This window comes from Lichenostomus cassidix, chromosome 3 (genome assembly GCF_008360975.1).
Source record: "Lichenostomus cassidix isolate B80296 chromosome 3, HeHo_3.0, whole genome shotgun sequence".
Classification (NCBI taxonomy): Eukaryota; Metazoa; Chordata; class Aves; order Passeriformes; family Meliphagidae; genus Lichenostomus; species Lichenostomus cassidix.
In genome coordinates, this window is record NC_139483.1 from 35,522,494 (window position 1) to 35,539,141 (window position 16,648).

At 53.9% G+C, this 16,648-nt stretch overlaps 1 protein-coding gene across 2 annotated transcripts; it reads right to left on the reverse strand.

The window, feature by feature from the left end:
• Positions 1-514: 514 nt before the first annotated feature.
• DLK2 (delta like non-canonical Notch ligand 2) lies at positions 515-10,543 on the reverse strand. Of its 2 annotated transcripts, XM_085055285.1 has the most exons (6): positions 10,407-10,543; positions 8,153-8,254; positions 6,516-6,579; positions 4,005-4,135; positions 3,274-3,418; positions 515-2,746 (listed from the first exon to the last, which is right to left on the reverse strand). In XM_085055285.1, exons 2-6 carry the CDS (start codon positions 8,223-8,225, stop codon positions 1,969-1,971), a joined length of 1,191 nt encoding a protein of 396 aa, XP_084911411.1. In that variant the 5' UTR covers positions 8,226-8,254; positions 10,407-10,543; the 3' UTR covers positions 515-1,968. The 2 variants fall into 2 exon arrangements, with proteins under 2 accessions (XP_084911411.1, XP_084911410.1); XM_085055284.1 differs by lacking the exon at positions 10,407-10,543 and having other exon boundaries at positions 8,153-9,791.
• Between the last annotated feature and the right edge of the window lie 6,105 nt (positions 10,544-16,648).

The window sequence follows — 16,648 nt, forward strand, 5'->3', positions numbered from 1 at the left end:
TTTCCTCTTGCTTTCAGTGGAGAAGGCCTTCCCCTGAAGGGGCCAGAATGCAATTGCATTAAAGGCCTCTAAGGCTAGTTTATTTCAAGACCACTCCTTTGAGGGAAATTCTCTATCCCTCCTGCCCTGCTCCCAGCTGCACAAACCCACAGCTGCTTCCAGTTTTAAGATCTTGCTCTTGCAGTGGGCACCTTGGACTCAGTCTTGGGTTTTCCCCTTCTCCCCAACACTCTTAAGGCAATGCCTATCCCACACCTTTGCTATGCTGTCCTGAGGTAGGTGCCATTCCTTTCCCTGAGGCTGTAGGTGCCATCCCCATCCCTGCAGATGGAGAATAAGGCAGGATAACTCCTGTACCACAGTCTGGGTTTGCATTCTTGAGGAAAGCGATTGAGATACTCATCAAGAACAAGTTGCTCAGTAACCTGATCTACTTGGACCTGCTGAGAGCAGGAGGTTGATGTTCAGAGGTCCCCTTGCAACCTAAATTGTTTTATGATTCTCTGATACGCTGTTTCTGGGCTTGTACTTGTTTTATTTGATAAAGGTACATCATCCATCCATGTATTAAAAAAATAATCTTTCTGATGAAGCTCCAGTCCCCTCTCCCAGGTCTCCCTCCAGCCTGAGCGATCACTTCTTGGCTCACTTCACACCACCTTGAACCCAGCTCTGCAGCCCTACAAGCCAGTAGTAGGGTTTGGGTTGTGGGGGTTTTTGCCGCCCTGCTTAGCCCTCTATCCATGAGGAGGTACAGAAATGCCTGGGCCTGGGATTCAGGGCCTTCGAAGGCTAAGTGACCTGACCATCTACTGCCTCTTAGCTGTGCTTTAGCAATGGTGAAGGCAGTTTTGTGTCTGCTTCCTATGTTCATCCCAGGCTCAGTGGCTTGTCCTCACATCCACTGTGGGGAGTTTAGCCTTTGTTGTATCGAGAAACACTGCAATGACTGATTTGAGGTTAGAGCCAGCTGCCTGCCTCAGAGTGAATGGGAGAGGAAAGGAGGACCTGGATCCTGTATTGCTCCTGAATCAGCCACAGCAGAGCCTCGTCCATCTCCAGCTTCACCTGTGACGACATATGAGAAGGACCAGCCCAGGCCCAGAGGACCCCAGAGGAGAGCAAACAGTGAAGCGCAAGTGCACACTGCAGAGGCAAAGGAGCTTGGTCATTTGTGGCCAGACCAGAAAGGACGGCTTGGTAAGTGGGTCAAAAAGACCCCTGGATCATCAGGAGGAAAGTACAGAACATGTTTGTAACCCCAAGTCTGACAGCAAGAGGAGGGGGCATCAGCCAGGACAGAGGAGGGGCATGAGGAGAGACCTCTAATGATTTTCAAAGTCTCTTTGAACTGGCTCACAGAACCACAAGGCCAAGGAGCAAGGGTGTTTGCTCACTCCCTAGGGACATGGCATCTGAAATGACAGCCTCCAGAAACAGCCAGGAACTACCTCATACAGTACTGTGGCAGGGAGACCCATGCAGCCACAACTGTCCCAAAGGCCCCAAAAGAAGCATCCCAATACCAGCAGAAATGAGGATAAAGCCCCTTTCAGTAGTCACAGAGAGGAGTTACAAAGGGCCTGGCAGTATTTGGGCTTGCAAGAGGGCTGTGCCCTCCTTAGCACTACCTGTCCTGTTTCTGAGTGCTTGTGTCGGATGATACCGGCGCTTGCATGGCACAGGCTGCTGCAAGCAGCACACCATAACTCCCCTGCAGGGCTGGCCCAACATTGCCCTGCTTTCAGATGCCCATGAGTGCCAGCTGAGCAAGCCAGACAGGAGACAGCTCAGACCCAGGCAGGGCCATCACACCAGTGCTCAACACCCAGGGTTTCATTGATGTGTTTGCTGCCCTGGGAGCCCTTCCCCGCTGCCCAGTCAGTGCTGGTGTAGCTCCACAGAGTGCAGTTCGTGGGGTTTGCCAGCATGATGACCTGCCAGGGCCTGGTTCAGAGTCCCCACAGCTCACAGCTCTGTGGTCTTCCTTGGCTCAATTAAGATGGTGTTGAGCATGCCCACCTGACACTCCTGGTCTTGGAGCTTTCTGGCAGCCTGTGAAGGGCTTTGGCACCAGTTCGACCTCTGACGGCCTCTCTGCCAGTTCCTCAGCATTAGCAGGACAGTGATGAGGACCAGCACTGCTGTCAGCACCCCGAACACCAGCACTGTCACCAGCTGGGCTTCACTCAGCCCTGAGTCCCTTTGGGTCACCACCTCCTTCACAGAGATTTTCAACAACCCTCCCCCCGGCTCTTTCTCGCTGTGGTTGGCCACGCGCCGCCCCGTGACCACAGTCCTGACAGGCTCTGGCTGCGTCACCCCCGGCATCTCACTAGTGGTGCTTTTCACAGCCCCGCCATTCTCACGGTTTGCAGGGTGGTAGGGAGGAGACCAGGTGGGCTCAGGGACGGAGATCTCGCAGGTTTTGCCAGTGAAACGGTCAGGACACAAGCAGTCATAGTCATTGATGCGGTCATAGCACTTTGCCCCATTTTTGCACGGCTGGCTGGCACAATCATTGATGTTGATGGTGCAGAACCGCCCTTCAAAGCCCACCTGGCACTGGCAGGAGAAGCGGTTGACGCCGTCGTGGCAGGTGGCCCCGTTGGCACAGGGTTGCATCAGGCAGTCATCCACGTCGTGCTCACAGAGAGCCCCCACAAAGCCGGCCAGACACCGGCAGGTGAAGTTGCTTGCAAAGCCATTTTCGTCTTGACACTGCCCACCGTTCTTGCATGGAGACCTGTGGGGAGAGAGCAAGGATAGGTCATGGCCCTGGAGACCAAGCAGCTTCCCCCGCCCCAGGAAGGTAAACACACAGAGGTGCTTGCATGGTCAGTGTGTCCAGCTCATTCCATGGGGACAGCTATCTCAAGGAGAAGACTGGGTGAGAGTTTCTGTCTCCTTGAGTGAGAGGCCATGGGATCTCCTCAAAGGCTATGGCTGTGCATGAGCCCACCACCCCCCAGGGAAGGTCTTCAGCCAAATGATCTGAAGAGGAAACATGCACTCCTGATGCTCCCCAAAGGCATTATGGATGTCAGCTCATCACACCTACAGCAGTGAGGGATAGGAATCTGTTCAGATTGCAACAAAGCCCTTGCCCCAGTGGGACCATGCACCGAACACTGCTAAACCAAAGCCAAAGATGATTTTGGCTTAACTCCATTCGTGTATGGAAATTCACAGATAACAGCCAAGCTGGGCCTCCACTTGGCAGTGTGTGACCCAAAGTTAATGCTGTCTGCTAATCTCACTGCAGTGCCTCACCCTGCCTTCTCACATGGCCCTGTCTTCATCTCACAATCCTTCCCGTGGAAACCTTCTGGACACAAGCAGGAATACTCCCCATCTCGATCGTAGATGCACTGTGCCCCGTTCTGGCATGGGGACTGGTGCTCGCAGATGTGTATGTCTGAGGGGGAAAAAAGTGGTGTAAATCAGGGAGAAAAGAGTGTTGATGTGGCCAACTCAGTGCAAACACAACCCATCAAACCCCGGGGATGGAAAAATGGCAGGAGCTTCTCCCTTGTCTTGTCCAATGGGCACCTGCAGCAACAGAAGTGGTTGTGAAAATGCTGTGCATGCTAACTGTCCAACCAGTGGAGACCCCGTGGTACAGACGAGTCTCTGGGGCTGGAGAAGGGGAGTCCACCAGCCACCTGCTGAAGGCAGAAAGCCTTGGGGAAAGCAGGGGATGCTGCTGGGAGTCCTGACTCGGCATGGAAAATGTAGTGAGTTCATCTGCTCCATTTCCTGAGGCTGATCAGTGTCATGCCAGCTCTTGCCATGCAGCCAGGAAGCAAGTGCCAGCAGCCTGACCTCTTTTGCAGGAAGGCAATGGTCCCAGCTGTGGCAGCCAGGCAACATCCCCTCTCCCAAAACGGCATTACCCAGGTGGCTTCTGGCTACATTGGCTATGCTGGCTCACACATCCATGCAGCATGTGCTGGGCTTCTGCCCTCAGCACCAAAGGCTGGAATGTCCAGCTCACGACTCACCTTTGTCACAGAACTTGCCAGCCCAGCCAGTATGACAGATGCACTGCCAAGGCTGGTGGCATGTCCCATGAAGACACCCCGGCATACGCACACACTCCTCGCAGTATTCGCCCTCCCAGCCTGGATCGCACCTGCAGGAGGACAGGGCACAATCAAATCCAAGCAGGGGCTGCAGAAAAGCTGGCTGCATGCTGGGCAGAGTTCCCACAGATACAGCAGCACTCAGAAACCCTCCCAAAGGCCCCATGGACCTGTTGGCTCCCTCCTCCAGAGGACGTAAGTACTGGCATCTCATCTGTCCAAGCAGATGGAACATGAGTAGACTCACCCTCTGCAGCCAGGGAGGGTGAGGTGAGTGGCCAGCAACAGAGCTCAGCAGTTTCACTTTCACTGCCCGTGTCCCTCCACTCTCCTCCAGCCAGTTGCTTTGTATTGCCACTGCATTAGGTCAGCGATTCCTGTTCCTCCCGCAGCATGCAGCCACTCTGACAGGCAGAGAAAAGCCCACCCCTAACCCTGAACTTCCTGAGGGAAAGGGACAAGAGGCCGCTGAGCTTCATGTGTTTCACTGCTCCCCTCTGCATTACAATGTGTGTCATTTTTTGTCTGGAGTGCACTGTAATCCAGCTGTGAAACCTTGCTTGCTATGGCTGGTGCACAGAATAGACTTATCAGCCAGCTCACAAGGGCAGTACAATGGGAAAACCTGAGCACACAACGAGTCTTCTGGCCCTAGAAGAGCAGGGCAGTGGTAATGACTAAGTTAAGCCAAGCTGCATTGCTCCAGTGGCAGGCATCCCTCAGACCTGCCAGCTCCAAGGGGGAAAGCAAGTGATAACAAGATGAGAAATGAGAGGAGGTGGCACCAAGCCACAATAAAAGCTATACTCAAACCAGCATGAAATTAAACCTAACAAAAACAACACAGCTTCTAGAATAAGGAAGGGAGTTCATTTTCGTGGCTGGGGCTCATTTCAGCACAATGTGTGGTGACTGCAGCTATTTTGGGCTTGCCCAAGGCTGCACTTTCAAACCTGGGCTGGCTGTTGTCACTGTATTTTGTTGCAAAGAGCTGAGGAATGAGGAAAATTGTTAAATATATACATATATGTATGTTGATTGAAAGCATTTTGATGGCAATAGAGGTGATATCATGTGCCTGATAGAGTCTGGAGAAACACTTTCATACCTAGACAGCCCTGAGCAGAGAGATGTGGACATCCCTACCCCCCAGTACCTGCAGGGAGCAGGTGCCATCAACTCTTCCCCTTCTCCAACCTGAAAATTGCCAGGGAGGGGGCCAGGTAAGCAGCCCAGTCTCCCTGAGTTTAAGGTGATTTTGAGGCACTGCCAAGCTGCAAGGTTCAGCAAATGCTCTGGAGGCCTGAAATCTGCAGCGGCAACTCTTGTGCAGAAAGATCTGCAGCTGGGACACCTGCCACATGGTGACGTGTGGCCTCTCTCACCAGGGCTTTGCAACACCGTGCTGCCCCAACCAGCCACAGCTGCCAAAAGGGCTCAGGGAGGAGCTCTATGCAGCTGCAAATGGGAGCCCAGCAAAACCAGAGCTGGACAGTGCCTGATGTGGCAGTCAGCAAGGACAAGTGGCCCAGGTGAGGTGAGACTCGGGGCTATCCTGTGAAAGGGGGCTGACCATGCTATGGCGAGAACAGAGTGGCGTTGGGCAGTTTGTCCCCTTGCAGCTACAGGTGTCCCAGCCAGCCCAAAGCAGCCTTTGCCTCCTGCTGCTGCCTTGTAGGATGGGGGCTCCAGATGGTCCTACAAGGGGACAATAGGCAGTGGGACTGTGGCAGCCCAGAGCAGTTATATGGGTGCTTCCCAGGCTGAAGTGCAGGGTCAGGCTCTGAGCTTTGACCCTGTGGGATTTGGGCACCAGCTGGAGCTGGGATGCCAAGTACCACATATGCACTTTTGCTGCAGTAGCTCACAGCTTGCTGATAAATCCTTTATGAAAACATCCAGAGATCTCCACAGCTCAGGCTTCTGAGAGTGGATCCCTGAAGCCCTCAGTTACATGGATGCTGGCAGCTCTTCTCTTCCATGCCTCCAGGGAGAGCACCTCCACCTCAATCAGCGAGGAGGCCAAGCAAGCTGGCCACCCCCCATGCCTGCCCTGCTGCCTGATGACTTTCCCCATCATATCTGAGCCTGAAGGCTGCTTCCCATCACCCAGGCACAGCTGGGCTGTCCTAGGCTCCCCGCTAGACAAAAAGGGGCTCAGCAGAATAACACTGGTCAGTGTGTGAAGGTGGGGACCCTGAAAGCACTGGAGCAAAGGCTAGAGGGAACCAGCAAGAGGCTGAGGTATCAAAACCTCCTGCTCCTGAGGGTGTCAGGAAAGAAGAGAACAGAATCGTTGATTCCAGTTGTGGGTCAGTGGAGGAGAAGGTGCTTCAGCTCTGGGCAGGGGTGTAGGCACCAGGAACACAGCATCAAGGGAGGGAGAGCAGTTACAGTCAGGAGCAGCAGAGAGCCAAAGACAAGCCATACCTGCACTTCCCATCCTGGTCACAGCTGCCGTGGGCGAGATTACAGCGCTCACTGCAGTTATCCCCTACAAGGCAAGCGATGTGGAGATGGGTTAAGCAGAGACTACAGATGATTCCAGATCTGCCCACGGCCCTGAGTTTTTCCTTAAGTGCTCAGCCTACCCTTCCCCAGAACTGTAAAGGTGGGGGACCTTCCTTTCACTGGCTGGATGCCACACAAGAAATGGGGATTTCACAGTAATCCAAGAAACAATAGCACTGTCTTTTTTGAGAAATGGGGCTCTGCTTCAAAACTGCCCAGTCTCTGGCCATTTTCCCCACCTTCTCTCTTCTGCCTCCCTTAGGTTTTGTGCCCTTCTGGGCGAGAGCTGGGGTTGCCCATGCATTAAGACAACCTGTGTAATAGGGACTGACCCACCTGGGACCTTGGTCCCACAGTCTTGCAGCAAGTATGGTGGGGAAGCTCAGGGCCAGGTACTGCAAAGGGTACAAAGGATGGAAATGGAAAGAATGGTTCTTCTTTATCTCCCAGGATGTCGCCATCCCCAAGGACAGCTATTGGCACAGAGTGGTCTGACTGGGGCTCCTGCCCTCTTCCAGGACCCAGCTGCCAGCACCCCCCTTCCAGCACAGGGAAGCAGGACTTGGCATCACATGGGGTCAGGTATCCAGTTCTGTTTATTTATTTAAAAGCCACAGAAGCTGTAACTGAGCCATGGCCTCTCTGTGCCACTTCTCATCCTCTCCTTCGTTCCAGGTGTTCCCTTTCATCTCCACCTTCCCCTATCCCCCATCACTTGCTTGCATCTTTGCACAGGGAGCTGGTTCACTTTGGCTCCATGAGCAGTAGAACTAGAGCAAATGTCAAGAAGCAGGGGGGTTCTCCAGAAGCCTTGTGCAATCCCAGGCCAGGACCAGGAGGTAAATGTCCTTACCTGACTGAGTCCTCCCATCCTGGACCAAAACAGGTGAAAGCCCTCATGCCAAGAGATGTGCTCAGGCTTTGGCAAGCAGCATTTTGTGCTGCTTAGGAAAGCAGGCAGGGGAAGAAATCCCCTGTGCATGCAATTTTGCTGCAGTGAGGCAGCAGGTCCCACCATTTAGGGTAAGAGCATGCCAAAACCAGTCACTGTGGAGCTGGAGCAGCATCCTGGCACTGCTCAGCCCCAAGCCTGGGTATCGTCACCCTTCCTATTTGTAACAATCTCTCCTGGCACATGGCTTTGGGAATTCATTGCTTATCCAGAGCAGGGATAGAGTAAACTAATCTTTGGGAAAGGATTTTGTCGCATTGGATCCAGGATTAGCTGCTCACTCTTGGGACCTTCTTCCCCCTGAACAGGCTCATTGGTTCAGGACCCCATTCACCCTAATTGAGAGAGACAGAGCATCAGGGACATCAGGGCCATCAGGGACATCCACTGCCAGTCTGCCCAGGCACTGCCACCCCTGTGGGCAAGGGTTTTTAAGGCACCTTCAGTCACACCCCAGGTGATTAATGACTGAGCAGCATTTTCTGCTCTTCCAGGTCAGACCATCTCTATTTTGCATGGAAAACTGAGGAGACTTCAGCAATGCCAAGTACAGGTTTGGAAAGATGGATATGAAAGAGAAGGACCCATGTCTACAGAGACTCACCTTGCACAAGCTGGTGATGGGCCAAGAGGATCCAAATCAAGGACATGAGCTGGAGACAGAAGCTCCTGAGCATGGTCAGTGTGGCCCCACCGAGATGAACACCTACAGAGTGAAAAACAGCAAGCTCAGCAAAATCCCATGGCTGACACCACAGCTTTACTTCACACATCCCTTCCTCTCCGCTACCTGGGAGTTTTGAGTTTAAACATCCAGTTTTATACAGACTTGTCACCACACTCCCCTCTGTCCTTCCAGACTCCTTCCTCTAAGTCAGCATTGGGGCACTAAGAATTAAAAAGCTTTTGAAAATGTGTGTACAGGAGAACCGAGTGTGCACACTCAATCCTGAGTGTGTAATAGCTCAGGCTGTTACACTGCATCTTGGAGCACTTGCCCCTGGTAGCTGCTGTCAAGAGAGCAGAAACCTCCAGAAATACCAACCCAGCTGTGGGGACCTTCATCTTCCCTCCCTAGATCTAAGAGGTTTCAGCTTTGTGTTAAATAAGGTCTCTTCTGTGCACATTGGAATGAATAGATGGGCTGAGTGTTTTTCACAGTGCCCAGGCTGCTATTCAAGCCCTGCAGGAGAGCAGGGAGTCAAGCAGATCTAGCAGAGGATCAGGCAGTAAACAGCAGCCTTCTTTCATTGTCCAAGCAAGAGAGTGAAGCAACAGGCACTAGAGCTGGGCTGCAGCCCCAGGCAGGAAAGGCAAACATACACCTCTCACTAGGTGCAGTCCTTTTCCTCGGCTGTCCTGCAGAGAGCCCCGTGAGCCAAAGGTTCCCGTACCCATCTATTTTCCGACTGCCTCCTGCCCTCTTGAAGTAGCACTAAATACTTTCCAAAAATGCTTCATTCCCTCCCAGCCTTCTGGGGTTGTTAAGGGCAGGAAATTCGAGGGTGATATCATAAATATATTACTGTAATGAGATGGGAGGGGTTAAACAGTTCTTTTAGGAGAATGGTGAGGGTATGGCGCATACTCTATCCAGCTGCGTGGGTGTGATGAACAGGGGCCATTCTGCTTTCAGCTTGACTCTTTAGCTCTGGAAGGTTTGGTCCATAGCTGTGTGAGAGACTTCTAAGATGGGGACATAAGTCCTCCCACCCACCTACACGTACACATGCATTGCAGGAAGAGGTGTCAGAGTCCCTGCTAAGAGCTTCAGCTGCCTGGACCAGGCAAAATAGCTCATGAAAGCAATGATGTTGCTTGAAGCATCTGTCCAGCAAACAAACCATCACCAATGAAAGATGCAGCATTTTCAAAGGGGCTACAGGATGTTATATGTCACTACCCCAGCCAAATCCCACCATGGATTGCAGTATCCTTCCTCCCCACAGTCCCCTTGACACCCTGCTTGCAGGACCTTCCTTCGCCTCCTGCCCTAAACACAGGGCAGTGGCAAACAGCTGCTGCATTTCAGGGGAGGGTGAAGCAATTGCTATGAAACTTATAAAATAATTTAGGGCTGGAGAATGAGTATCATGTTCCTTCAGGGCTGTGAGAAGCATAACCTCCAACCACATGTCATTGCAAAGGCTGGTTTTCCCCCACAGCTACCCACTCGAGGCACAGCCTCTCAGACCTCCTGACGCAGCCACCCCATGGGTGCTACTCCCAGCAGAACGCCCGGGGTCGCCCTGGACCCTGGCATCCTGGGTGGCAGCTGGTGCCCAGGAGAGGTGTGAGCAGCTCCCACCTGGGCAGGCCTGGCTTTGGATCACCAGGACACGGGCGAGGTAGCTCCCTCCGCCCCACTCCTCCGCCTCTGCCTGGCCGGGCTAAAGGCTACCAGACCTCCAGGTGCTGCGAGGACGCCCCCGGAGTCTATTAACCTCCCTCTCGTGGGTATTAGGGACCTCTGTGCGGCTGGGGACTACCAGGGACATCCCCAGGACGTGGAGCATCAGGCACTGCCCCTAGTCTGAAGGCTATCGGGACCCCTCCGGACTGGGTCCGGGGGCAGGGATGGGAACCCGGGGGATGCCGCGCCGCTGCGGCTCGCCGCGCCTGTCCCCCACCTCCCGCCCCCGGGGTTTGGGACCACCCCGAGCCCCAGTGCTCCCCGGGCGGCCACGGCCACGGGGCGCTCGCCTTCCCCCCACCTCACCTCCCGGCCGGCCCCGGAGGGGACGCTCCGCGGAGCCCCGCCGGTCCCCCTGCGGCCGGGGCGGCGGCGGGGAAAGGGGGCCGGCCGGGCTGGGGGGCTGCGTGTCCCCGCCGCGCGCTGTCCCCTGCCCCCTGCTCACCTCGGCGACGCGGCGGCTCGTGGGGCTATCGCGGGGCGCGGCGGCGGGGGGCGGCCATGCCCGGTGCGGCGGCGGCGGGGCTGGGGAGGCGCGGGGCTGCGGAGGGAGCTGCCGCCGCGTGTGCCGCGCCGCTCCGCCCGCCGCCGCCGCCGCCGTGCAGCCCCGGCCGCCTGCCAGCGGCTGCGTGTGCCTGCACATCCCCGCTCCCTCCCCGGGACATCCCGCCTCCCGCCGCCCCAAACCGCAGGCAGCCCCCGACCCGGCCCGCCCTGCCCGCTCACCCCTGCCCTGCTCCCGCCGCCGGGGCCGGGGGGAACCCCGCTCGGGCCCACCCGCCCCACACCGCCCCGAGGGGGCTCAGCAGCCCCAGCCCCCAGCACCGACTGGTAGAGCACGGAAGGAAGGGTGTCCCGGGCTGGCGGCCCCTCGCAGGGGCGCGGTCTTGCTGGGGAGACCCCCGCCTGGGGCTCGGGAAGGGCTGCAGCGCTCGCCCCTATCGCTTGGGCAGGGCTCGGTACCGCGGGACACTGAGATGCCCAGCCTGGCGCCCCTCTCAGACACCCGTGGGTGATGATCTGAGCTTTCATTTTGCTGAGATTACCTGAAATAATACTAATAAGAGGAAACGCCTCCTGCAGTCTCTCCTTGATGTCCCCGGGGTCCACTAACACACCTCCTCGATAAACTGGGTCAGAACCCCCATCCTTAAAATAAAGGTTCAACGTGGAGTGGTCACCCCACAAAACAGAAGCCATCTGGAGAAGCTGTGGTCTCCAGCATTTCTCTCGCTGCCACTCACAAACCATGGACACCAGCACTTCAGTGGACAATAAGGATCAATAAGGCAACTGTGGGAGAGGGTCAGGGCTGTCACATCTTCAGAAGGAACAGCTGCCCACTCTTCTCCTCACCTTGCATGGCCTTTCTGCTACTTGACAAGATCATATCTGTCACCTTCAAAGGTCCTAGCCATCCTTAATTAGATGACAAGTTTACATCAGCCATTTTCTACCCCTGTATCCCAGCAGGTTTGCTGTTTTTTAGCAGGAGGGAAGAAGTGCCATGTCCTACAAGCACTTAGTGGATGCTTTCACACACCATCTCATTTCACTAGAAAAAGCTCAACCCATCCCTGCTCTCACCTTCTCCAGTACACCTGGCGCTCTGCAGTTCCTGACAGCCCTGTCAGCACCCTGTGGCAGCCGTGGGTGGCTCTGCAGGCCCCAGGACCCTGTGACAGCCCAAAAGGCAGCAACCCCATCAAAGCCAAGGTTTCTGCCAGCTCTGAGCATGGACCTCTGCTTGCTCATCTGTGGCAGGCCTGGACAGCACATGACTGAGTGAGCTACCTCCTTCCTGCATCTTTCCTGCTCTCCTGTCAGCCAGTTCCTTTCCCTGCCTTCTACCTCCCGTCTCCATCACCCCATGTAACTATTCCCCTAAGGGACAGAGAAGTCCAAACCTCCTGCTTGGTTGCTCCATCAGTTCTTCAGGTATTTATGAGACAGGTGTGTACCAGCTCTATTCTGAGATGCTGCCTGTGATTCTGCATCCATTCTCATCCCCTGATCTGTCACAGCCAGCTCAGCCTGCTTTCGAGCCATGATTCCTACCATGTCTGGAGTTTACAGCAAAAAAGAGAGGGGGAGGCTGAGGGTGAAGCACAGCTTCTGGTACTTGGTTTAAAACCAGATAGCCTCTCCTTCTGCCACTGCAGCTCTAGGACCTGGAAGAATCCATCTTTCTCCTCTGACACTCACAGCATCCTGCCTGGCACTCTTTGCCAGTCACAGCTGGAAGCCAAGGGTTTATTGGAAACACCTCCAACACTGAGTGTAGGCTGACCCTCAGCCTCATTCTCACTTTCTCCTTGAAATCCTATCACCTTCACTAGCTGTGTCAGATAGAACACCTCCTGCAACCTCCTCACCTGGTCCTGCACTCCTCTGTTGGCATCTGCCCTGGTCTTGACTGTGCTGCACAGCCACATCATTGCACAGCCATGCCCAAGTGCTCTTAAACCTCACTTGGTTAAACGTGCTAAGCAAACGCTCTGGATGCCGTGTGTTCATTTGAATGGGCAGATAGAAGGGACCCTGCAGAGGGACCCCTACATATGCTGATGTCCATGAGTATCTGCATCCACAGCAGGAGCACTGAGAGAGAGGGAGATGGGCTTAGGTTACAGACAGCAGAACGGGACACGTGGCTCTCCCCATGCTGCTTCTCTTGGAAGTGAGAGCTGTGCTGCCAAGTAAGGGTTGTTCAGGCTGAGGAGGTAAAGTTGGTTGCTGAGGATCTGAGCTCCGAGGAAGGGGACTGAAGAACAAAATCCAGGGTGGACTTTCAGAAGGTGAGATATTTGAGGAAATGTGTTTTGGCATTTGAGGTTTGGCTTTGCATGTAAATATCACAGACAGAAGCAGGCAGGGATGGATGGGAGTAAAACAGGGGAATACAGAGGAGGAAGAGGGGACCCAAGCAATGTGAACTTTGAGTGCACTCCTTCCTCCACACTGAACAGCTCCTGTCCCATCCCCAGGCACAATCCTGAGTCTCAGGCTTGCTCTGTCAGTCCGTGGACTGCCCAGTATGAGTTAATCAGAGCAGCTCTATTTGTAGACCCAAGAAATAGGCATTGAGGGGATTCCCGTGCTTGGCTTAGACCCTGCTCTACTAGACTCTGATCCCTGCAATGCCATCCCTAGAGGCGTCTCAGATGGAACAGCTGCTGGGTCAGAATTAGGAAGGATTTTTTCCTACCCATTAGAGTCTCTCCAGAGCTTTTCCCTCCAGTGAAGGAAATCCTACAAAGCAGGGACCTGGAGTGGGAACTGGAGCAACTTCTTGCCATGGTCTCCCCTCAAATGCATGCCAGACAAAGACTCCCTCCCCTGCTGTCATCCCAACACACCATCACCGCTCACAGACAGAGGGAGAAATTACCTGTCAAAACCAGCTGAAGCTGCTTCCCTTTCTTCCGGAGTCTGGAACCTGCACCTTGGAGGCAGCCAGACATCAGGGACAAGAAGTGGATGCTGGGCTGAGAAAACAGGTAATGTTGCCTCTTCTCCTCCTCCAAGAAGCCTTCTCCAGAGCAGAAACTCTTCCCTGTGCAGAAGCCTAGATAAATTCACCCCTGCTGCTCATTCCAATTCCTTGAGAAAGGCAGAAAAGCAGCACAAACAAGCTGGAGAAAGACTGCAAACACTCTTAGCTGTCAACTCATCCCCTTCAGCTCTTGCTCCGAGTCACCCTCTCTGCCTTACACACAGCACCAGCCCGGGGTCTCTAGGTTAAAACAAATGTTCTCCCCCATCCCACCCCCCTTGCTTTTCCAATTCCACCCCAGCCCACAACAAACAGCAGCTCGCTGGCCCTACAGCCATGTAACCCAACCCCAGCCATTGTTCCCCTTCCACAAGGTCTATATTTGACTTTGCAGCAGCACCGTGGCTCTGTGTGTGTGTGTGTGTGTGTGCATGTGTGTGCACTCTCTGCACACACATGCTCCGATATTTGTTCGGAGCCTCATTCCGCAGATGCCCGGGATTGCTTAGAAATAGCTTCCATGGGCAGTAGGTGTTTGTGCCTTCAGCAGGGAAGTGGAGGGGGCAGGCAAAAGTGAAGCAGCAAGGGGGTGAAAGTGGAAGGTAGAAAACCTCCTGGCTCTTTTCTCTCAATTTGCACCATCTTGATGCTCTGCCATACTGTGGAGCATGGCCAGACTGGCAGACAACAATGCATGCCCTCAACAGCAGGGCAGGTGGCTTATCTGGGGAGTGATGGAGAAAAGGACAAGCTGTGGTCTTGGTGAATCTATCCTGTGTTACCCTGCCTCAAGTTTTGCTCTCTGGGGCAAAAGTGCAGTTCAGCCTCCAAAAACTCTTCAAATCTTTCTAGGTCTTGTGGCTGAGACCACCAGAAATGCCACTAGGGAGGGAAGTACCCAATTCCCTTAGCCTGCTGGCTCTGCAAGGGGTGCCTCAGTCAAAGAGAGCTGCCCTAGGATTCATCTTCCTATTTTCCAGTACTGCACTAAGAGTAGCCACCCTGGGCTATCCCAAGATGTATTTTGTGTTTTCCCAAAGCCTCCAGGAATGCTGCCTGAGTCCAATGTCACAGTCCCTGTGACACTAGAGTCTCTGGGAACACTGCCTAGGTTTGGCATGATCTTCTTTTATTTGCTTCTTTTGTGACCTGCCAGGCCATGAGGCAAAATGACAAAAAAGTGCAATCAAAATGAATGACAGGGAGAATTACTTTTATCCTAAACACTGATGATCCAGAGAACTCATTGCCACCGGGTAACAAGAAAAGGCATTCATTTAAAAAAAAACCTGACTAGATGTTTATATAGACAATGAGAATAAATAGGAAGGAACTCCAAAGAGCTATAAACCCTCTTGCTCCAGGGCCTTGAAGATGAGTTCCAGGCCATGGAATAAGGAGCAGCTTTCTACAAGGGCAGATTCTTCAGTAATTTTGTGCAGGGCAATGTTTGTACCTTTCCCTGAGCCATGCAGACCCAGTTCTGGGAGATGAAGGATGCTGGGCTTGGGAAGGCACCATCTGTACTTACCCACTGGACAGAGGGGTGGCACAGCATACACTTACCATCACCGAGGCCAAGGTGGGATGAACTGCATGGATGCTCTGGTGCTGCAGCGAGATGTCCTGGACAGGTGATTCCTGGGTGTTCAAAGCCAAGTGTCAGCCTCCGTCCAAACCTCTGATCATCAGCTTGCTTCTCCTCCCCTCAGAGCCAGCTTCAGTGAGCTCCTCACCGTCAGGGCTGCTGCTTCCTGAAGGGTGGTCTGCACTCAGCACTGGCCTCCAGGCAGCTGCTCTGCTGGAACTAACCAAGATCTGACTGTCTGCTGGACTGCTACACTAAAACAGATCCTCTGAGTGTGGGAGAATGCATGTGTCACTGTAATGGACTTGAGTTCAGTACCTGACAGCCTTCAAACCTGCTGTGAGTAGCAGCAAAAGTAAGCTTAAGTCACACGTTATTTTGAGATACAGATTCCTCAAATCCACCCTCAGCACTTCAATCCAAGACAAGACAAAGCTACCAGGGGAAAAAAATTGAAAAGAGAGATTAAATACTGGAGGAAGAAGACTTAGACTTGAAGAGGAGGGAAGAGAGATTGAGGTATATATGGAGGGCAGTTAGAGAGAAGAGGTATTACCTGTGCCCCCACAACTCAAAAGGCTGAGTAAACCTCCTTCAAAGAACCCCCATGAGTTCATGAGTAGATGTAGGATCTTGTTTTGCCCTGTGATTTCTGGCTTCCCTCTGTGTGCATATACAACAGCTAATGGCAGAGCTCTCCCAAGGGCACTGATCTCAGGGGGTGTACCCATTGCCCCCACCTGCCTCCTGCTGCCAGGAGGAGGTCTGGAAGGACTGGAGTGGGAAGGAGATGCCTGCCAGGTTTTCCCTTTGCTGGCATACACCCGTGGGTGCCTCGAAGCCCATCTCCAGCTATGCGGTCTCCCTTCACCTTTCCAGCTGGCAGCTCTAGCAATGAAACCTCTTAATCTCACCAGCAGCATGCAAGCATTTAGCGGGAGACTCTTGAAGAGAATCTTTTGTGCTTTCTCGGTGCTTGCCTCTGAGCTTGCTCCTGGGTGTTTACAGAGGATGGCATATCTCGGTGTTTGCAGTGAAACCTGGCAGGAGAACCTGTTGCAGAGAATTTCAAGGTCACTTTATGAAACTATGGCCTGTGCTTAGAAAGACTTGAACCCTGGCTGCAGAGGAGTCCATAATTAGCAGCCCCAGGGGATGTGGACGAGTGTTGGGAGGGAGGCTAATTGTAGACTGACTGTCTCCTTGGCCTTCAGCAGCTCCCATGAAGCAGAGAAACGGTGTGCTCAGCCAAGCACCAAGCGTGTCCTAGGGAAAGGTAATTCCTCCCCGGCCTGCCTGGACCCGTCCCTATAAACAACAAGAGCTGCACAGGGAGAGCAGTGCTGCAGATTTCACAAAAGAAAAGTCTCTGTGAGCTCGAGGCGCGTGCTAGGCACACAGAAGGGCTCTTCAGGAGACAACACACAGCCAAGTGTCTCTTTGTGAAGGAGTTCCTGAGTGCCTGCTCTGCCTGAGTGGGCATGGGGGATCAGCTGCCTCCCTCCCCATTTGCGCACCATGGTGAAATGCCAACCCTCACATCCCAGTGTGTGGTGTCCTCCCCTTAGCACACGGGTGAGCAAGGGGATGGATGAAGCCCTGT

Coding starts and splice junctions, on each gene's coding strand:
- DLK2 (XM_085055284.1), bottom strand. CDS start 8,321: ATGTGTGAAGTAAAGCTGTGGTGTCAGCCATGGGATTTTGCTGAGCTT. Junction 6,580..8,152: donor CCATCACCAGCTTGTGCAAG/GTGAGTCTCTGT, acceptor CTTGCCTTGTAG/GGGATAACTGCAGTGAGCGC. Junction 3,419..4,004: donor TGGCAAGTTCTGTGACAAAG/GTGAGTCGTGAG, acceptor TTTCCCCCTCAG/ACATACACATCTGCGAGCAC.